The sequence below is a fragment of the Mirounga leonina genome, unplaced genomic scaffold (genome assembly GCF_011800145.1).
Source record: "Mirounga leonina isolate KUSES-001 unplaced genomic scaffold, KU_Mleo_1.0 Mir_168, whole genome shotgun sequence".
NCBI lineage: Eukaryota > Metazoa > Chordata > Mammalia > Carnivora > Phocidae > Mirounga > Mirounga leonina.
In genome coordinates, this window is record NW_023270426.1 from 65,511,333 (window position 1) to 65,534,700 (window position 23,368).

Below are 23,368 nucleotides of genomic sequence, written 5' to 3' on the forward strand. Positions count from 1 at the left end.
TCAAGTGTTTTATTAGCAAAGTACACGCTTTGACTACATTAGTAGTACACTTATATTTTGTTTTTGCTCATTATTCACTATGGATGTTTTAAAACATGAGGGTTACATGCTGTCTGATAGGGCAAACTGACTTCTAATTGATGGCTACTCAAAAACATCTTTTAGAAATTGCTGTGATTAGACACTGAGTAATTTGTTTAGATTTGTGCATTTGACTGATTTGTTCTGAAAACCACAGGAAATCTATTAAGAATAAGAACTATGTTTATTTGCCTTCAAAGTTCCTTAAGTAGCAGCATGTTTTTTATGTAGTAGGTACCAAAAGTAGACTCATCAACTCAGTAAAATTGAGGATGAAGTCATATAGTTTTATTCCCAGTTTACCTTTGACATTCCAAATATGTATTATAAGATACATATTCTGTGGTTCTATTAAGCTGTCTCCAATACCATTTTATGCTATTAAAATGCTTTAAAGTAGATTTATTTAGTAAATGCTTTAAAGACACATCTAAAATTCAAAGCTAGGTAAACACTTCCCAAATTAGTATAAGTTTATTTTCAGGGGAATTGAATTAGATATTTTCTTGCATCTCCATTATTAAAGGTAATTTATTAGATGATAGGTCTTGCAAACAGTAGAATGAATTTTACAAAGGTGAGAGGGAATCTGCAGTCTTTATCATTTTTGGAAATAAATCTGTTTTTTTTTTTTTGGTAGATCATTATCACGGATGCAAATAATTTTAGGACATTCTGTCTGGTGACCGTGGAGTGACTGCCATCTAGTGGCCATTTTCCACCATAGGTGATGCTCCTTTTGGCCCATTGGGCAATGCCGAGGGGACGAATTCATCATCAGGTACATACACACTTTGGCACCCATCTTCACATCTCACTGGATTACACAGTCTTTGAGGGAGGAACCATGTCTTACATATTTTCTTTCTTTCCTGTACTAAAGTATTTGTTACTATCGAAGTGAAAACATGTTCTGGACCCACCCAGCTAAGAGAATTAAGAGATAAGTTTTCATTCCTCATCAATTCTACCTCCTCACACCCCTAACTCTTCTACTTCTGCTCAGGCCTGCATAAAAACTGGCAAATGTGGAAACTGGTGAGACCATAGCAACTTTCTGTTCCCATGACCGCATTACCAATTTAAAAAGCAGAAAATAAAATTATGCATTAGTGGCTGACCCTTAATACTGGAAACTAAAAAAACAGATGACAGTAGATTCTTTCAATGGTTAAATAGAATGCAACCAAATCGTTAGAAAAGCAGAAAGATAAACATTACAATTATCATTCTAATAGCTACACTTTAAGGAATGTTTATGAAGTGCTGGGCGTTGTTCTAAGTGCTTTCTGTGCATTAACTTATGTAGTCCTCAAAACAACCCTACAATGTAGTTAGAACAAAAAGCAAAAAAACAGTGGTATTTTTTTTAAATACCCAAATATTTCTAAAAAAGATTATTTTGAAAAACAGATTTTAGCGGATTCACCAGTCACCTAAAATACTTGGGAGAATTAGATTGCTTTAGCAGAATACTATAATTATTCTTTGGAAGACATGTACCAAATGAGTCAAATTAACAGATGAAAGAGAGTTTATTTATCTATTTATATATCTGTCTTGGTCTAGAAAAGACTAGGGGTGGCTTAAAAAGGGATTATAGTAACTTTTTGGAAAATGTTCAAGATCTTAAATATATTACTCTCCCCAAAAGTTGGCTGCTTCCAAGCTTGATTTAATATTTTGCATGTTCTCTCTCCGTTGTTTCGTAAATATATTTGCTTCTCCTTTTTGCAATCGACGTCTGACAGCTGATTTTTGCTGTTTTGTCAACTGACGTTTCACCTTCTGCTTCACCATTTCCTGGAAAGATTTCATGAATCAGTATTACTGATAATTGACCATTTTGATAAGGAGTAAATATTCAATAAAACAAAGATTTACATTGCTAATATTTTTTCAAATTTGTTAAGAGCATGAATTTCTTAAATTAAAAACACTGACAGTACTATGTGAACCAGCAATAAAATAAACACCAAACTAATGGTTACAAAATAGGAGAAAATAAATTCCTAACAGAAATATAGATTTTATAGCAAAAAGTACTACACAATTCTTTGAATAACAAATCGCCATAGTGCCACCTAGTGTCCATCAGGAAAACTGAAAACAAAAACCCCAAACCAAAAAACCCAAGATAAAAACTGCTTGTTGCTCTGCTTTCAAGATAAAAGTAGACATGGCTTTGTAGTAGAGAATTATGTTTAAAAGCATTCACAACTGGTCAAAATGTATCCAAGAGTGGGGCGCCTAGGTGGCTCAGCTGGTTAAGCATCTGCCTTCGGCTCAGGTCATGATCTTAGGGTCTTTGCATCGAGCCCCACATGGGGTTGCCTGCTCATCAGGGAGCCTGCTCCTCCCTCCCACTGTGCTCTCACTCACTATCTTTCTCTCTCTCAAATAAATAAATAAAATCTTTACAAAAAAATGTATCCAAGAGTGCCTTCATAACTTCAGGTGTAGAGATGATCTAATGGCAGCAGTTACATGGAAAAGTCTTTATACAATTTCTGGAGATGTAGAATGCTTTCTCAGTATAAACTCAAATTATTCTTATTAAGAGCCAGGCTGCCAATGTCACTTACAAGATGAATAAAAAGTTTGAATATTCTGTTCCTAATAACCTTTTCTTCATCTGAAGCACTACAGCCTGATATTTAATTGTATATAACCTTGTATCATCCAACTTATTTCCTAAAAACAAGGTAAACACTGCAAAGGTTGAACCAAGGGTCTCTTTTTTTTTCAAGATTTTATTTATTTGACAGAGACACAGCGAGAGAGGGAACACAAGCAGGGGGAGTGGGAGAGGGAGAAGCAGGCTGCCCGACGAGCAGGGAGCCCGATGTGGGGCTCGATCCCAGGACCCTGGGATCATGACCTGAGCCGAAGGCAGATGCCTAACGACTGAGCCACCCAGGCGCCCTGAACCAAGGGTCTCTTGTTAATATGCCCCACCCTATGCTAGGCACAAAGAAGCATTTATTAAAAACCTGTCAAGTTAAAAAATTAAAGAATAACGGATCTGAGGTAAAAAGGGGCTAGAAGAATTAGTCTGCCTATCACACTGTTTCTTGGGTTGTATATGTGTACTATAAAACTTTGGTCCAGGTAAGTTAAATGGAGACTTTGCATCATTTAACACAGTTAAGGAAACTACATTCAATTAACAGGTTTTAAAAAGTTTTCCTTCTTAATTTTAGTCTTAATGATTCTCAATGGGAAAAAAGGTAAGAGAACAGAGAGTGGAAACAGATGGAAGAATCAGAATTCAAGTCCCTGCAGAGGCTGATACCCCATGAGATGTAGTCACCCAAACCCAGTAAAGGCAGGAGACTTAGAAGGAACTGGTATCCCAGAAGTTTCAGAACTGAAAGCTCTAGGATTGGCTGAAAGTTTAGAATAAATGTAATTGGCCCCCAGGACTCTTCCCTACCCTAGGAAGACCAGCAAAACTATCATAGTCTCCTCACCCCAACGGAAGACCAAAATTCTGAATTAGAAAAGCACATCTTCTTAACTAAAACAAAGACAAAAAAGCAATACTTTCAGAATTCTGAAGGAAAATTATTTCCAAACCACAACTCGAACACTTAAACTCCCAATCAAGTGTGAGAACAGGTTAAGACATTTTTAGAAATAAATAAGTACTGACCCTCCCATTCACTCATATAATTACTGGAATCTGTATGGCCAAGTAAAGACGTAAACTAGGTAAGAGAAAGAGATGGAACTAGGAAAGAAGGCAACAATAAACAGGAGAGGAAAAGTCCCAGGAAGACAACAGTAGAACGTGCACCACAGAGGCCTCTAGAATGCTGCCAAGAAAAAAATTAATTATTTTCTAAATGTTCTGCTTGATAATCATACCAAGAAGCTGGAGAAAATAAGGAGACAACAGATTACTATGCATGCACCTCCTCCTAATCCAGAACAATTTATGAATCCTACAAGGTTAATTTTTTCATGTTAAAATAAGAGGGAGAAAAATCTCGTTTAGTATATATTTCTTAAAATGATGAAACACGAAATTAAAAATACTTGTGATTATTACAGTACATAAAAAAATTAACAAAAATCATGCATTTTGTTGATTCCATTGTTGTTTTTGTTGACATGTACATTTATTAAAAAGCAATATACCTTAAGTTTAATTAGAATTTGTTACATTTTACATATTAGGAAGAACAGGGTTGGTAAGTGGCAACTTTGCTAATAGAGAACTATAAAAGCATTTACATGAAGAAAACAGATCTTACAATTACAGTTCCAAAGAATACAGAGAAAATCTTTTACCAGACAGTAAAACAATAATCAAATTAACAGAGGTTAACAAAATAAACTGTTTTCTCCTAACCTTTTAACAAAATAATGTGACCTCAAGGAAAACAGTGTGACCAAATTTCCAAAAGAATGTAGAATTAAGATGATCAATTTGTTTCCAATGATTACAGGGAAACCTTTTTGATCAAGTGAGGCGTAAGAGATCTTTTTTTCTCTTTAGAAGGCAAATTTGTATTTTTTTTAATTTTATTTATTTTTTATTTATTTTTTAAAGATTTTATTTATTTATTTGAGAGAGAGAATGAGAAAGAGAGAGCACATGAGAGGGGGGAGAGTCAGGGGGAGAAGCAGACTCCCTGCTGAGCAGGGAGCCCGATGCGGGACTCGATCCTGGACTCCAGGATCATGATCTGAGCCGAAGGCAGTCACCCAACCAACTGAGCCACCCAGGTGCCCGCAAATTTGTATTTTATAATGCAGTTCATTATAGGTTTGACCCCATTTTAAACTTTAAGTTCCTGTTAGCTATAAAGGAAATGGGATAAAGTCAAGAGCTAAAGACAATGTCAGTGTCATCATCTTTATATACAGAAGACAGCATAACTTAGAATTTAAGGAAGTAGCATTAATTAGTAATCTAAACTTTATATTCAAGTGCCGATTTTACACCACTGTAATTACATAAAAGCACTTACGTTTTGAATCTAAGAAGTAAAAAAAAAAAAAAAAGGGTAAATAAAACTCATTAAGTATAGAAAATATAAAAGCCAAGGGTGGACAGGCAATTAAAGAGCAGGAGAAATTCTTTTTTATTTTTTTAGATTTATTTATTTATTTGAGAGAAAGACAGAGAGAGGGGAGGGGCAGAGGGAGTGGGAGAATCTTAAGCATGAGACTGAGCAAGAGCCTGACACGGGGCCTGGGGCTTGATCACAGGACTCTGAGATCAAGACCTGAGCCAAAAACAAGGGTCAGACACTCAACTGACTGCACCACCTAGGCACCCCTAAAAAGTGTGAGAAATTCTTAATAAAAACAGGTTGATAATACTTAAAGGGAGACTTTTATCTTTTAATATAATTATTAGATGTTTCAAAATCCCATAGATTTAAATTTTACATCCAGAAAATCAGATAAATTAAAAGGCCAACAGTAAAAAGTATAAAAAAAAATTTATACATTTACAGAATTTCACACTTTTATTTTGGTCTGACAAACTCTAAATATTTCTATTATCAAGTAAAGTTCCTAGAACCATTAAAAGGGTGCTATATTATAAAATACAGTATGTTATTTTTAGCTTGTCTTTGATAATTCTGATTTAATTTTGTAAATATCCCATATTATATCCATAGAACATATATTTTAGCTTACTGACAATACATATGAACTTGGAAATCAGAAGTTCAGTAAAAACAAAGTTCTTTTCTTTAGTTTGAATTCACATTCCACATAATTTTATTTCCTCCTTTCTAACTTCTAAATTGATTTTCTTTTGTTCATTTTAAGTGAAGTTACCACTAAAAACTGGTTTCAATGGTATTTAACTTAATGCCTTTAAGCAGAAGGAAAACACCCAATACACCAATGATGTAATTTTATCCCTTTCCTTAAAAATTTACAAAGGAAATAAACTGATTATTTCTATTGGGTACTCTGCAGAGAAGGATGGCAGGCAGTAAAGCTCCTCAGGAGCTGCCTTATTTGTGTTCACTATCCTGCACAGAAAATGTTCCTTAAGAAATTCTTTTGAACATTGCTGCTACATGTCTAACAAAAACTTAAGATACCCCAAATTTTTAAATCACCTATTTTTCTCCCTCAAAATTAAAGAACTAGCTAGTGAAACTGGTACACCTTTGCACTTCAGCTGCAGTGCTGTCACTGGGTAACCTTGAGCAAAGTCACATAACCTATCTGGGCCTCAATTTCTTCATTGTTAAACGTCAGGGACTAGACCATATATGAGCATCTATAATCTGTCCATGGTAATGACCTAATCAACATTTGGAAAATGCTGAATAGTTACCGGAGGAATTGTTGAACAGCTTAAAACACTGCCCGCAGAAGTAACACTCAGAGTTCTTGTTCTGTACTGTTTATTATCTTCTGTATTTTCTTCATCTCTAAAGGTAAAAGAAAATCACAAATTATCCAGTTAATTTTAGTTAATTATGTGTGATTAATTTATATTATTCCTACATGATAGTAAAACTTAAAAAACATAACATACAGGCCGGAAAGATCATTATATTTAAAATTTCTGTGAAGGCAAAACTACCCACAATTCAGCCCAATATATTAACACTTTTCATTTTACAGCATTCGAATAATCACTATCAAAATTGCAAAATGGTAGAATGTTTCAGCCACCAAATTTGTGATCACATCCCCACAATTCATATCTTTCCCACTAATCCTCTCCTTTTCTTTCACTGAACTTTACACATCTGCCTCTTACAATATAAATCCTTGGAACACTTCCCTGCCATCTCCCAAACAACAACAGATGCAAGAGAGAGTACTCTTACTCTATACAATCTGCTCTGCGAAGGCAGAAAAAATGATGGAAACTAATTTGTTTTACACATTGCTCAAATTTTTAATGTATAAAAGGTATAAGAAACTCAGACCATATTAACCCTTAAAGTCAATATTTTTCATCAAAATGTTATCATTGTTTCTACTCTGAATAATAAAAATTTTGCCCAACATGTGTTCAAAGAGAACAAATCATTCCATGCTAAAACTATTTAGCCTATGTATATTTTCTTCTATTACTTACTGAAATTCCTCAGCCACTGCCACCCTTGATTTTAATTTAACTTTATAAGCTTATTATTTGAGTGGTAATAGCCCTGAGACTCCAGATATGGTTATACAAAAAAGGCACAACATTTCTGTTTTGCTTCATAATAAAATTCTAAAGATTAAGACAGCCCTAGGATATAAGCCATACTGAGGAATGCCTAATAAATGTACTATTGATTTAATTTTGTCATATTACTATTTTGAATAAAACTCCATTAAACTATAATTGATTCTGGCTAAACTATCCCAAATCTAAAAATTAAATTTTTTCTATCTTTTGCTAATATTAATATTTGCAAGAAAGAAACTCTTACAAGAAAAATAACATAGTAACATTACATAGATAGAGGGTTCAAAGTACCAGAGAAAATTCACTATAAATAGATATTTTACGAAGAGAGCATATTTACTGCATGTTTATTGGACTACGTATAAATCAAACCTACATTAGATGTAAAATTACAAAAATATATGAACATTCATCCATCTACAACTTGGTCAATTTATCAAGATCAATTTATCAATTATTTGTAAATAATTCTTTTAAAGTAACTGGTTTGCATTTTTAAGGCAGAACTGCTTAAAACTAACACAATGGTTTGTAAAGGGTAATGTGAATTTTAACAACAAAAGGTTATTTGCTTTCATTTTTTACACATAATGGGGCAGAATATAGCTCTGTTATATCATTTGGGAAAAAACAAACAAACACACTCATTTACCAGACTTGAAGAAAGTATAGGTCTCCACATTAAAGTAAAAAAATCAATCAACAGACATCTATACCTGAAAGGCCTGATTTCTTTGTTTAATGACGACAAGGCAATCAGATGAGGGCATGCATCTTCATACTCTTCAGAGCCCATGGGGATTCCTCCTTGACCTGCTTTACCATCTTGCCTGGTGTCATTTTCAGTTTTGTTTTTCTCTTCAGAACACTCAGTTACAGAACTGTTGTCAACATCCTGCCCTTCTATTTCTTCTAAAGCTCGAATGAATTCAGGTATTTCAAAATTGTGTGCATCAGCACTCTCCTCTGACAAATCATCTTCCTTTATTTGCTCAAGATCTCCAGATGATATGCAACAGCAGTCAGCTGTTTCATCTGTAGAGTTTCGATCACTCTGATTTTCTAAACTACAAACCTTTGCTTTCTCTGACATCTCTTCATCAGAATGTGAGAATTCAGACCTGTTTTCTGTTTCAGTATTTTTATCATCTGGACCTACTGGATGAAGCAGTTCACCATCTGCCTCCATTTCCTTTGTGTAGCCACTGGCAGAAACCTCTACATCAAGAGAGTCCTCCCTCCTAGGAAAAAAGAATGATAAACAAATACTTACCTGACATGGGTAAGTATTTATTATTCTGATAAATTATAATCCTCAAATGAGTTTGGTAGTTTATATATTTTAAAGATTTTTCTTTGCCTAAAATCTAATAGTTAAGTATAAAATGTAAAAGATATAGGCTTGCTGTCACTTAAGAATAAAGTGACTATGAAAAGCAACAAATCCTAGTAAAAGGTTAAACTTCAGCTGATATTGATTTAATAAATTCACTTTCAAAGGGGGCTAAAGATTTCTTCTTTTAAGTTATGTCAATCATCCCAAATCAGAAAACAGTATCTTAACTAAGTATATAAAATAAATGGGAAATTTTTGCTTTGAGGATTTATATTTAATTACGTTCCATGAATCAATTAAACATAGCTTCTCTTATGAAGGAAGGAAAACATAAATTCCAATGAATATTTGACTTGCTTCCTTAAAAATGGGTTATTCACATATTAAACTGTACTTTGCAGTAAAAGTTTGTGAATTTATAAGAAACTATGTATGTTCCTCCCCTAAATTCAGTAACATTGCCTTAACAGACCAAAGGCAGGAATTTTCTAGTTTTTAAGTTTCATTTATACATTAGACAGCAATGATACTCAACAATGATTTAATGTGCTGAAGGTCACTATTTGGAAATTTTTAAGATGAAACTAACTGTTAAAACTCTTAGAATTAAATAAATCAGGTTATTTAAACAGTTTTATCATTTTAAACAAAGCAGAGTACAAACCTGATATCACTAAAAGTTGGATAAAGCTCACTTTCATAGCCGAAACGTTTCATGAAGAAATCTCTAATGCATTTAACATCTCTGTCAAAATACCTGTAAAAGCAAGAATCATTTTTGATATAGCCTGTGTTGCTTACATTTTTCCTTCTTAGTCAATGACAATATCCTATTAATGACACTCCTAATCACTGTATGAAAAAGGATGTTACTCATAAGAAAAAAATACAAGAAACAAATCAGTTGCCAGTGTGTCTGAAAAACTAAAACTAAAAGCAGAGAAACTAAGCGGAAATATAAGCTGTGAAAGGCATAGTCCCTATAGTTAGAAAACTTGAGGTCTTCCCATACTGTAACAGACATACTAAGAGAAGATAAGATGTATATGAATCTCAGAAAAGAAGACTGGATTTGCGGTGTGGGGCAGGTTTCCACTTTTCCTCTTTTGTTTCCAGTCTGGCTGGTTATACTCATCAGCTATACCCACTAGAACCCAGTCAACGGCAAAAGCTAAAGATAAAATAGGTTAGTGATGCCTAAGAAAAAGTTTGGGGACTATTAATTATGTTATTATCCATTAGTTAATTTGCAAGAACAGCCAAAAGAGATAAACAATGCTGTGGCTTATAAATAATGATCTGAAGACATGTTAATCTGGACCAGGGTAGAAGGACCTGTGAATATCAGGTTGCTTTTTCGGCCACCATAGCAGTGAGAACAGATTAAATTCTCTAGGTTTCTAGACAAAGGAGAATTAAGAAACAGGGTGATGTGGAATTGACTACCTGCTTGAATATTAATATTTTAGAGAAATATAAAGTCTGGAAACAAAGATAATGCCACTCTTCTTTCCTGTTAGGGCACCCTGGGAAAAACCTCAATAAATTATTTTAAAATTATCTTTTTACATATGTCTATGTTTCATCTAACTAGATAAAATCTCAAAATCTTCAAAAGCAGAGATAGGTCTTATTTGTAATTATTAATTTATATCTTAATTTCTGGTGCTTAGCACAACTCCTTTACCCCAGTACCTGCCCATTAAATATCAAGTTAAATCACACTGTTTCCCTATAGAATAATGCAGCCTACACTTCAAATGTCATGATTTGTCATCGTTTCCTTCTCTAACTCTGGTGGTTCCTGGATGTTCCTTCATTGTGTGACTATGTTACCTCATATAATAAAAATGGTGATTAGTTACCATCCAAAGATATATTAACCACCCAAGCACCTAATAATCTATTAATAATTGTTTGGTTGGAAATATTCTTAAATATATTTAACGGACATTTCTTTTTTAGAGTAAGTATAGACATTTTCTAATGAGAATCAGGAGGAAGAAAATCTTGACTGAACACAAACTGGTTTGAGTTCCCACTTTCGAAGAATTCATTATCTCTATTATGTAAGTGATAGCGGTTGTTATCTTCAGGAAAAAAGAGAAGTTTCTCATATTGTAACTTGGAACAGGAGGAGAAAAAATATTCAACTTTAATTTGATTACAATCAGTTGCATCATGAAATACAAGGGAAAATATTCTGTCATATTTCACAGCTTGGCTAGCTTACATGGTTAAGTAATGTGAGGAATGAGCTTATCATTCCCTGCCCTGCATGAGGGATGAGGTTTTATATGAATTCTTTTCTAATAATAAAATAAAAGCTAAAAATGACAGGAGAGATATTCTTTTTTTTTTTTTTTTTTAAAGATTTTATTTATTTGACAGAGCACAAGCAGAGGGAGAGAGAGGGAGAAGCAGGTTCCCTACTGAGCAAGGAGCCCGATATGGGACTCGATCCCAGGACCCTGGGATCATGACCTGGGCCGAAGGTAGCCGCTTAACCGACTGAGCCACCCAGGCGTCCCAGGAGAGATATTCTTGATCTGGCAACTGAGTCCCCTCCAAAATTACAATTTTTATTAAGGCCATCACAATTATCAAATTATGCTTTGGTATAACACTCTTGGAGGCAACCATGGAGCAAAGAGAAGGGGGAAAGGCAGAGAGGACGGGGTTCTAGGGTCTCCTTCTCTATGTCCCTACTTTTTCTTAGCAGGCTTTTGTTTTAAAAACTGGGCTTTTACGTAAAAGTTTGAATAAAGGGTCGTTTGGCTAAGAAAGGTTAACTTTCGAAAGTCTGTCAGATCACACAAGTAACTCAAATTCTATTGCCCCTCCTTCTGCGCACGCTCTCTCAAATAAAATAAATCTTTAAAAAATCCACCAAATTTTTAGACCATTAACATCAGCCACTTCAAACCAGTTATTGACCCAAATGACAGTATGACAAAGTTGAAAAATTAAGAAAAAAATTATTACATCACACATAAACACACCCATATCCAGAAACACTTTTAGCATATACCATTCAGCATTGTGATGAGAAGTTGAAACCATCTGTGGAAAGTCAATCATGGTGATGTGGTCATCTTTATCCAAAATGAGATTAAATTCATTAAAATCTCCATGAATCAGTCCATGATTTGCAAGTTTGACAATTAGTTCCATAGCTTCATCATACACTGATGCAGGATCTTCAACATGGTGTATCTGACATCTGAAAATATGAAAATAGGTTATTTGTATTCATTTGTAATTTTCATGAAAGCAAACATGTGTGTGTATTATTATTTCCATTCCTTAATTCCTTAACAACTTTCTCATTTCTATCAGCATACAGACATGATATAACAGCTCCCACCTATTTAAAAAAAAAAGAAGCCATGACCTGCCTCAATTCTGTATTCTCTTTCTACTATAGACTTTCTGTGATAATTACAGCTAAACTCCTCTACATGCACTTTCTTCATTTTTTCTCTCCCATTCTAATGAACCCATTTCAAACATTTTCATCCACCTTGTTCCAAAGAAATAGGTCTGGTCAAAGCTACCAATGACTTCCATGTTGTTAAATCCAGTAGTCATTATTTGTTCTGTCAGTTAACCTCTTCACCCTTGTTGAAACATTCCTTCACTTTACTCTTGGTACACCAACTCTTAAGGCTGTCCTCTTTCCATTATTTATCATTCCTTCTTAGTCTTTTTTTTACTAGTTCTTCATCTTTCCTTGACTTTTAGATTTTGGAGCTCCTCAAAGGTTATTGCTAGGAGCCTTTATTTACAGTTATTCTTGGTGATCTCACTCAGGCTCATGGCTTTAAACACTATATATACACTGACCTCAATTTAGACTTCTCTGAACTCTAAGGCATCTCAAACTTAACCGTGTCCCACACTGAACCTCTGATTCTATTTCACCCTCTAACTCCAAGCTGCTCTTTCTATAGTCTTTCCCATTTCTGTAGAAACACCTTTGTACCTCCACTTAATTTGTTATTCAGGCCCAAAACCTTGGTGTTATCCTTGACATTCCTCTTACTTCATATCAATATCCAATCTCAAACAAATCATGTTGGCTCTACCTAAAAAATATATCCAGAATCTGACCACTTTTTATCACCTTCAAATCTACAACTCTGATCTAAACAACCATCATCTCTTGTCTGGATTATTACAATAATCGCCTAATTTGTCTTCCTAATTCTGTCCTTGTCTCCTTTCAGTCTATTCTCAAAACAACAGCCACAGTAATCCTATTAAAACAGTTACATCACATCTCTTCTCCAAAATCCTCCATAGCTTCCTATCCCAATCAAAATAAAAAAGCCCTTGTGCTAACTATTGCTACATTGGCAATGACATTGCAATACATACATGTATGAAATCAACATGTTGCACACTTTAAATTTATATATCAAATGTATTAAAAAAATTAAAAATTCCTTGCAATGACCTATAAAGCCTAAATGATCTAGTTCCCTGCTGCCTCTCTGATCTTATCACTTATAATCTTTGCCCTCACTCACTCAACTCCAAGTACACCAGCGTCCTCATTGGTCCCTGAACATTTAGGCATGCTCCCATCTCTGGACTTATGTACTTGCTGCTCCCTCTGTCTGGATCTCTTAGATAGCTGCATGGTTTTCTCTCTCATTTCTTTTAGGACTGTGCTCAAAAAACACCTTATCAGTGAGACTCTTCCCGACCATTTATGTAAAAACAACAGCTTCTTCCACCTACCTCAGTACTTTCTCTCCCCCTTACCTGTTTTATTTTTATCCACTGCATTTTCTACCATCTGATAATCATACATTTCTTTCTTTAGCTATTTATTGCATGTCTCCTTCCAACAGAATGTAAGCTCTATGAAGGGAGAGATTTTGTTTTGTTCACTGCTGAGCTTTGGTATATACTAGAAAAGTGCTTGGTATATACTAGATTGTTAATAAATCACAGAGATTACAAAATCCATACTGTCAGAATGAAACTGAATTTTTAGTTTGCATGAGACTACAGCCTTCTATTAATTTATCTCCTTGAAGCAATATTCTATTTAATCAAAAAATTTTTTTTGAAAACTAAACCTCACATTTATTTATTAGGATCCATAGTTTCAAGAATAACAAATACTTACAGAGGATAGCCATTTATGAGTTCCATGACCACTGCATGGCGATTATAATCAATTGGTTTTGGTACTGGGAATTTCCTCTCATACAATGCCTAAAACATAGCAAAACAGGTATAAACTAATAAAGAGGTCATTAATTTTTAGGGAAAAATAAAGCAAATGTACCTGCCCACAACCAGAAGAAAAAACATGCAAGCCTTTACAAAATTACAGTTAACACATGCTTATTTATGTATGGCTATTCACAGCACAAAATAAGCTATACATAAAACAAAATTTTAAATCAGTTTACTTAATTCACCTTTTCACCAAGCCTTAATTTACTGAACATTTACTAAATATTATACATGGTGCTAGGGTTACAGAAATGAATGCTAAAAAGTCTGTCCCCAAGAAGCCTATAGTCTCTTGGATATATCTTCTTCTTATTTTGTTAAGTTTCTGCCATTAATTGGGAGTGTGCTTAAAAATTCACATGGAGGGCGCCTGGGTGGCTCAGTCGGTTAAGCATCTGCCTTTGGCTCAGTTTGTGATCTCAGGTTCCTGGGATGGAGTCCCACGTCAGGCTCTCAGCTCGGCAGGGAGTCTGCTTCTCCCTTTCACTCTCCCTTTGTGCTCTCTTTCTCTCAAATAAATAAATAAAATCTTTAAAAAAATTTCACATGGAAATAAGTTGTGATTTGGGAAATACTCTTGTCTTCTGGCAGTTTAGGAAATAAAATACCCAGTAGATCAGGCATTTTAGTTTATAGAGCACTGACCACAATATAAAATATAAATAAATTGATTATGTGACAAATATATATACAGTAGTGGTCTGAGTCAGATGTTACTTCAGATCAACCATAAATCCATTCTTTCCCCATATGCTTTACTTTTCCTATCCTATTGCTTACAAAGTCCAAATCTCTTAGATTTATGCCCTCTACAATTTAGAATGCTACCATTTCAAAGTAGGCCTTTGTTATTTATACCTGTTTGCTCCAACAGTGGTTCTAGCTCTTGCCACCATATCTAACCTTTATTCTGTGTACCAATACCAAACTAAAATACTTACATCAATGCTCCATTTTAAAAAAAAGCTACAATGTTTCTAAGTATTGATCTCAGTCTGGAAAACTTTTCCTAGTTTTTTTTTTTTTTTTTTTTAAGATTTTATTTATTTATTTATTTGACAGAGAGAGACACAGCGAGAGAGGGAACACAAGCAGGGGGAGTGGGAGAGGGAGAAGCAGGCTCCCCGCAGAGCAGGGAGCCCGACGCGGGACTCGATCCCAGGACCCTGGGATCATGACCTGAGCTGAAGGCAGTCGCTTAACCAACTGAGCCACCCAGGCACCCAACTTTTCCTAGTTTTTAAAACTCTCTTTAATCTACTTATCCAGTCCTAATTTTCCCAATACTCTTTTTAATAAGCACTCTGGAGTACACACAGGGCTTACATTCATATTCATGTCTTTGCCCACAGTGGCTCCTCTGCAAAGTACAGTACACTGTCTGACTATCTTCTCCTTAGAGACAAATTACATACATGCTTCATGACTCTACTCAACTCCTACTCATTTTATGAAACCCCCTTCATCAACTATTCTAGTCTACAGAAGTTTCCCTAAATGTAACAAATAATTTAATTTTTAAACTATTCTTTGTATATATTTGTGTTGTATTCCCAACTTTAAGACATTGACTGCATTACTTATTTCTCTGGTATCCACACCTTCACCCCACTGTATGCCAGGTACTTAATACAGTGGTAGGCATACAAATAATATTCAGCATATTCTATTAACAGGGTCAGTTTTATAAAGCTGTTTACTTCCTACCTTCTTTGTTAGAGGAACTGAATTACTTCCCATTCCCCAAAGGTTTTTGTTTGTTTGGCTTTAAAGATTTTTTTTTTTCAGTGCAAGTACTTTTGAACATGCCTTGGCAGCTCAACAGCATATAATAACCTTAACTATTGTCATAGTGGTCTAGCCCTTGCACTATGGCTTAATTCTTAAGCTATTGCCTAATCTTATTTTACTCTCTAGGAAAAAAGAGAAAAATTTAAGGAGCATATTTATGCACAACCAGGTTCTATCCTAGTACCGTCATATAAACATCTGAGAAAACACCTAATGCAGTTTTGGGAAAATGTGTAACAATCCCTACCAAACCGCCTACTTACTGATTATCTATCATAGGTTACAAATCGTTAGTATAAGACAAGAAACATCATGTTATGGTATCAACATCACTTACATTGTTTGAGAATTCTTCCCCCATCATTACTAAAAATGTAAGCACATGAATTAAAATAACCTACTCAAAAAACACCAAACTGAAACTCCTAAGAGTTTCATAAACTGGCCATATACTAGAGTGACTTCTCTTTTTTTAAATGTATGTATGTATTTTTAGTAATCTCTATACCTAACATGGGAGTCAAACTCACAACCCCCAGATCAAGAGTTGCATGCTCTTTCAACTGAGCCAGCCCGGTGCCCCTAGTGTGACTTTTAATAAATCAAAATTTTAAAAAGTGATGATAAGTAGTAACAAACACTATTATTATTGGAGAATAGTAATAATACAATACTATTTTCTGTTTAATTGTTATTGAAAATATTTAATTTGGTTATTAAAGATATTTAACAAATCTTGGGGCATCTGGGTGGCTCAGCCAGTTAAGCATCTGACTTCAGCTAAGGTCATGATCCCAGGGTCCTGGGATTGGGCCCCATGTCAGGCTCTCTGCTTGGCGGGAGCCTGCCTCTCCCTCTCCGTCTGCCACTCCCCCTGCTTGTGCTCTCTCACTCTCCCAAATAAATAAAATCTTAAAAAAAAAAAAAAAAAAGATACTTAACCAATCTACCCTGAACTTAATTTTGAAGTTGAAAGGTTAAAGGCTAAAGATTTTTACCATTCCTAATTTGCATGCTGTAAATCAACATTTCTTCTCCATTACATGAAGGAAAAACACTAGTCAACTTATCTGAGACACTAAGGTTTCTACAGATAACTACTATAGGTAACTCCCTGGGGTTTTCAATTAGAGACAAACATATGCGTATTTATGTATATTGAATAGATACACACACATTTGTGGTGGCAATTACATCATTATTTAAGGCTACTTGTTAATATTGCAGAATATTACCTCATATTATAAAATAGTATCTTATTAACACTGTAGAACACATGTTGCCTTAATTTGCATTAGTAACAATGAAAAATGCCTTCACAAAGAAAAAAAGTCACCAGAAAAGCAAATAACAGAAATAATCATTAGTTAAAAGTAAGTGAAAGAATTAGGACTGGGGTAGAGAGATGTGGGGGCAAAAGACTGATAACTGTCACTATATCTTTTCAACTACATGTACTATTTTGTTAAGAAATACAAAATTATTTACCAAATACCTTCATATAGGCAAATTCTTTCATGGCAGAGAGACGAGATAAATAAAGCCAAGACATGTTATGCCTGTGTTTATGATAATCACGTTTGTTTTTCAGATTTCGAAAGGAGGTTCTTCCCAATCTGTGAAGCTTTAACGCAAATTGCTGCCCTTCTTCATTTGCAACAATGTAAATATCTAGAGCCAAGATTTAGAAAAGATCATTATTATACTATCATTCCAAAAAGTTCAATTGTAATTTCTGAATTTTGATTTTATTTGTATCAAATTTTCTTTACTAATAACCAGGAATATTTATTACTCAGCAAAATTCTTTATTTTAAATACAATCCAAAATAAGATAACATGTATTAATATCTACTACAAAAGAAAACAGGGATGTAGCGTGTCAAAGGTTATTGCTCCCAAAGGTGCTCAATACTCAGTTCAATTTAGTGGCAAATTGTCTTACATGTCCTACATGTATGAGAAGTGATTTAATATCTTCTTTTTCAACAATATGAAGTTCAATTCTTCAACTGCTTCAATAAATAATATTCAGCTGTTAGGGGCTATAGGGGTGCCTAGGTGGCTCAGTCGATTAGGTGTCTGCCTTTGGCTCGGGTCGTGATCCCTAGGGTCCTGGGATTGATCCCTGCATTGGGCTCCCTGCTCAGTGGAGCCTGCTTCTCCCTCTCCCTCTGCTGCTCCCCCTGCTTGTGCTCTCTGTTAAATAAATAAATAAAATCTTTAAAAAAAAAGAATATAATCCTATAGTAAACAGAATGGAGATCTTCCCCTAAGTATTCCAATGATCAAAAAAAGTTGTTATTTGAAATACTGACATTTAAAACATGTCCTAATTATTCATGAGAAATTTTAATTATTATACATCAAGAAACTCACATTGGTGGAATTAAAATTAGTGTAAACTTTTGAAAGGAAATTTGGTACTACCAAATTTTAAATGTACATAACTTTTGCACTAATAATTCCTAAGACTGTATTTATGAATTTATTTGCACATTTGCACAGAGATATGTGCACAAGGATGTCTACCATGTCATTACTCACAAAAGAAAAGATGAAGTAACATAAATGCCCCTAACAACTGGGACTGGTTAATCAATTACTGAGCACTAATACTATGTAAAACTCTGCAACTATGAAAAAGACCTATCTGTTAACATGAAATGATATCAGAAATGCATCAAGAGGCACCTGGCTGGCACCTAGCGCATGGGACTCTTGATCATGGGGTTGTAAGTTGGAGCCCCAGGTTGGGTGTAGAGATTACTTAAAAATAAAATCTTAAAAAAAAAAAAAAAAAACCATCAGGTGGAAAAAATCAAGGTGTAAAATAGTTAAGTAATGTTTACTTTCACCTGTGATTAAAAAGATATGTGAATGCATATACATACATTTTTGGTACATTATATACTAGTATTAACATAAAATATTTCTAGAAGGATATATAAGATACCAATCAACAGTAATAATTTTGGGAAGTAATAACAGCAGATTGAGACCTGGGTTAGAAGTAAGATTTACTTTTTATTGTACTTTCTTTTGTACTATTTATCAATTCCATGCAGTGAAGTCCTTAAAAAAAAGCCATTATTTTTTTAAGTAAAAAAAATCAGACATAAAAAAGTTAAGAGGCACATATCTAAAAAAAAAGGTGTTTCATTACCTCATTTTATACATTTCTCACACACACACACACACACACACAGTGCTATATTTAGCACTCCCGCAATACTTATTTGCTCAATGCTATTTTAGAAAGCTTCTTTCTGTGTTCTACACATCCCTAACTTTGTCCTATTTCTATGATGGAAAAATGTGTTTGTGGCTTTTCGATGTTCACTGTCTTCTAATAATCCCTTGTGCATATTTTAACTATTACAAATATCCATTTACCATACATAAAATAAGAGTAAATAAAATATTTGCCAAAGATGTCAGTTATTAGAAGAAAATTAATTCTTGCTATAATTGAATTGTCAGTGAGACTTACAAAAAACAATAACCTACTAAATTAAGGGTAATTTCATCATCTATATTGTTTCCAACCAACTTTTCAATTTACTGCTCAGTTGGAAAAAATGGAAAAATTAAAAGATAATGCTTTCTCAGGGAGAAATATAAATAGAAACTAGAGCGAAGAAAATGAGTTCAGTAGTAGTTAGCACTTACCAGATTCTTTGCCAACACCCATCTGGTTTCCAACAGACTCAACCACCTGTCTAGAAGAAAGTGTTTTCAAAGCTAGGTAATCATAGCCTGCATTTGTCAGCCGGTAGCCCTGGACAGCTAGACAAAATAAAACGAAAAAGACTGTATTTTACTTACATTGTACAATCAAGTCACATTAGTTCAAGTCATGAGAAGAATTTAAACATAAGAAATCTTAGTTGGAATGATTAGCTTACCCAGTCTTAGGAGTCTGGCATTTCTTCCTATAATTTGTATTTTTTTCTCTAGAGCAGTGTTACTCAAAGTGTGACTCTCAGACTGACACCAGTCTCTAAATATTTGTTACCAGTCTGAAACGAAGTGGTTACCTTAAGAAATTTTTATATCACTTTGACAAATTTATTTTATGTCTTTAATTCTAATAAGGAATTTGTGCCTGTATTTTATCAATTTTTAAATTTCATTTTTCTAGCAATTACTTTTTTACTGTTATTTTATAAAAGCATGGATCCATAATAGGTGGAAAAAAAGAAACTCATCCCTCACCACAGGTGGTTTGAGAATTAATGCTTTAGAGTAGTGCAGTAGAACATTATTTGCCAAAGATAGTGGCAATAATTATCCCTATCCTACTTGCTCTTCTGCCAACTGGAACTTGTTAATCCCCTCTCAGGAGATGGAGGCTATTTCTCTACTCTCTTTGATCTGGGTGGGCCCTGTGAAAGCTCTAATAGAACATGGTAAATGTATGCAGTTTTCGGGTCTAGAAAGAGTACTTTGCTGGTCTGGCAACTTTCATTTTCCACCTTTCGAAATGCCTGCTCTGGGGGAAGCCAGTTACATGAAAAATCACAAATGGTGCCATAAATACTTACTTTTGGTACGCTCCCAAGCTATGAGTTTATGTTTCACTAATTCTCTTAAAACTTTATTACAGCCACCATGTTTAAGGCTGGCTATAGAAGCAACTAAACTGCAGGGAACTATTTCATGGTTCTTCATGCCCATTTCAACCTGAAATTAAAGGAATCATATGTAATCATAATCAACAGAGCTGTTGTCTATCAAAATCTTGCTAAGAAATTAACTTCTTCAAATTTCTCTGACCATGCAGTTCCCCAGCCAATTCTGAGATGTAGGTACTACCTTCTCTGGACATATTTCTAATCATAATTTGATTATATAATCACAGACACTCATATTCTGCCTCTCTACTAAACTCTAAAGGTAAAAATTGCAAATAATTAACACTTACTGACATGTGGCAAATACTAAGATATTTATTGACATCTAAATATTTTTTAAAAACTATAGGTATTTCAGGGGTGCCTTGGTGGCTCAGTCGTTAAGCATCTGCCTTCGGCTCAGGTCATGATCCCAGGGTCCTGGGATCAAGCCCTGTATCGGGCTCCTTGCTGAGCGGGGAGCCTGCTTCTCCCTCTCCCTCTCCCCCTGCTTATGTTCCCTCCCTCGCTATCTGTCAAATAAATAAAATCTTAAAAAAAAAAAAAAAAAAAACTATAGTTATTTCAGATATTCATTAAGAAGGTATTTAATATGAAAGTATCATATGCAGGCGTGATGGAAGATTAAAAAATATATAAAAATACTCTACCCCTCAAAGAATTTATTATCTAATTGTGGAAATAAGAACCTACACATCTAACTTTATTAGAAGACAAGAAATGGTAAGTGCTAAAAAAGAAGTGCTCAGGGCTGAACAAAAATAATTCTAGCTGAGGGATCAGTTTCAAAGAAGTGGCACCTGAGGTGTACTTTGAGATGAAGGAAAACCGAAAAAAACACACAAGGGAATATCAGAGAAAGCAAAAGATTTGGACATGGCACATACGCAAGAAAATACAGAGCACAGCAACAGCTAGTACAATGGTAGCTCAGGTGCGATGGCAAATAGAATTCATGAAAAGGTGGATGGAAAACGCTTTTGAGAAAGGTATGGAAGGCCTTGAAATGTAGACCAAGGAGTTTAGATTTCTTGTTGAGGAAAACTGAAAACCCTTGAAGGTGTTTACGCACGGGAGATACATGAACAGAGATGTTTTAAGGACATTAATCACAACTCAAAGTTCTGGAAGGTCTTTCAAATGAAGCTGTTTAAGGTAATTTGGAAAGATGTATCTATACTCAGGAATGAAGTCATAATTAAAGGGTAAAATTGTCAGTTATTTGACAGAGGTAACAGATAAAGCCGTGAAGTGGGTGTGATCATCAAACAAGAGATAATGGAAGACAAAGGAGGGTTGAGGGACAGAATTTTGGGGAAGTTCACATTAAAAGGTAAGGGCAGCCAGTCAAAGTATGATTACTGATGTAGGAGGGGCCTGAGAAGTAAAGGAAAGAGAGTCAAGGAAAGGTGGCTGCTGATACCAAGGATGGTTAAGACTCAACAGAGACTGAAATATTATATTTAACAAGCAGGTCATTTGTTGGTGAGCTTCAGAAAAGAACTTAAATATTGCAGAGATGAAGTTCTGGAAGATAAAACTGGCAATGTTTTGATATCCCAACCAAAATCTCACACCTTAACTCATTTCCCTTGTTAGCCTCTAACATTCTTTCTTGACTCCCTTGTTTCTGTTGGGCATTAAGGAATAAATCAATGTGCTGAGGAAGCAGAGAAGGAAGGTATCTTTCAGAAGTGACAGTAGGTGTTTAGACAAAGTGCAGATGAATTAAGTGCCTTCCAAATTTCATACTGAATTTGCATTTGATACTTTAATCTTTAAGTATTGCCTATTTAAGCAAAAGATAATAGCTTCTAAAAAATTTATTGTTTTATTCTGGAAATGCCTAACCTATGTGTTGTTGATCTTTGTGCTGTAAGACTACTACCATTGAAATCAGTTTTTGTCACTTCCCTGCTTAAAACAGTGGCGGCGCCTCTATATCTAGAATATATTCCAAATTCTTTACCAAGCCTGCACATGATCTGTCTCACCTTGTCCAATTACATCTCCAACCAGTCAACCAAACTTGCTCATTATGCTCCAGCCACACTGGCCTTTCTTCAAAAACTTTCTAGTTCAGAAGCTTTTTACTTAGTACAGCTGTTTCCTCGGTCTCCAACTCTTTCCAAGAAGTTCACTGGACCACTTCCTTCTCATTCAGCTCCTATTATTTCCCCCTCTCCCCTGCCAGTCTTTCTTTTACTTGGCAAATATTTATTCAGTACCTACCAAACGCCAGGAACATTTTCAAAAGGCCTTAACACTTCGGTTACAACAGTAAACAGACAAGATTCTTTCACTCTGGCAGTCTTCTCTGACTACACAATTTAAAGATGGCATTCATGCTCCCCACCCCAAACGTGCAGTTTCTATTCTATTATCCTCTTTATCATCTTCACAGCACTTATTATCTGATAGTCTTCCTTTATCTACTCGTTTACTCAGTGATCTGTCATCCTTGTCTTGTACCCCTCTGAATCCCCTAGAATTGTCACTAAAAACCAGACAAATAAGTGTTGATTGAATGAAACTGAATAAATGCTATGTGAGGGCATCTGTGAGTGAGGAATTCAGTGCTAACAATTCTCAAGAGTCTTAAACCCTTCTCCGGGGGTCGGAAGCCCAGGGTCAGAGAAGCTTTCCAGGCCACAGAGATGCAAGTATAGCTCTGGAACATAAGTAGGGGAGCAGGAAGGAAGGAAATGATTAGAAGAGGGGACTTTGCTCTGTTTCGGGGGAAGACAAAAGCTTTCGAACAAAGGCTTTTGAAAAATCTGACTGTCGGGTCTTCTCTTCCTCATTCCGAGCCTGGGTCTCTTAAGAGGGCCTACAGTACGCTCAGCTCTCAGCCGAGTCTCCGGAACAGGAAAACGCGCGGTGGGAAAGGACTGGGGGCAGGGAGAAACGGCGAACTTCTTACCGCGGTCAGGACCCTGAAGTCATCTCGGCTCATGTAACGTAACTTGGCCACATTCACTTTCCCCATGGCGGCTCAGGATCAAGCCAGGATACTCCTTCACAACAGCTGAAGAGCACAAGGTAAACCTGTACCCTAACCTCTCCGGCGCCTCACAGCCGTCGGGTGGCTTGCGCGTGCGCTGC

At 35.2% G+C, this 23,368-nt stretch overlaps 1 protein-coding gene across 1 annotated transcript; it reads right to left on the reverse strand.

The window, feature by feature from the left end:
- Positions 1-172: 172 nt before the first annotated feature.
- On the reverse strand, positions 173-23,358 carry RIOK2 (RIO kinase 2). The gene is made up of 10 exons (XM_035014936.1): positions 23,187-23,358; positions 20,174-20,312; positions 19,299-19,415; positions 17,122-17,297; positions 13,723-13,811; positions 11,614-11,805; positions 9,247-9,339; positions 7,963-8,487; positions 6,395-6,491; positions 173-1,884 (listed from the first exon to the last, which is right to left on the reverse strand). Exons 1-10 carry the CDS (start codon positions 23,250-23,252, stop codon positions 1,720-1,722), a joined length of 1,659 nt encoding a protein of 552 aa, XP_034870827.1. The 5' UTR covers positions 23,253-23,358; the 3' UTR covers positions 173-1,719.
- Positions 23,359-23,368: the final 10 nt, after the last annotated feature.

Excerpts from the sequence above, each read along its gene's own strand:
- RIOK2 (XM_035014936.1), bottom strand. The coding sequence starts at position 23,252 with ATGGGGAAAGTGAATGTGGCCAAGTTACGTTACATGAGCCGAGATGAC. Across the intron at positions 17,298-19,298 it reads GGGTGTTGGCAAAGAATCTG|ATATTTACATTGTTGCAAAT; the intron begins GTAAGTGCTAAC and ends TCTTGGCTCTAG. Across the intron at positions 11,806-13,722 it reads CTCATAAATGGCTATCCTCT|ATGTCAGATACACCATGTTG; the intron begins GTAAGTATTTGT and ends TCATATTTTCAG.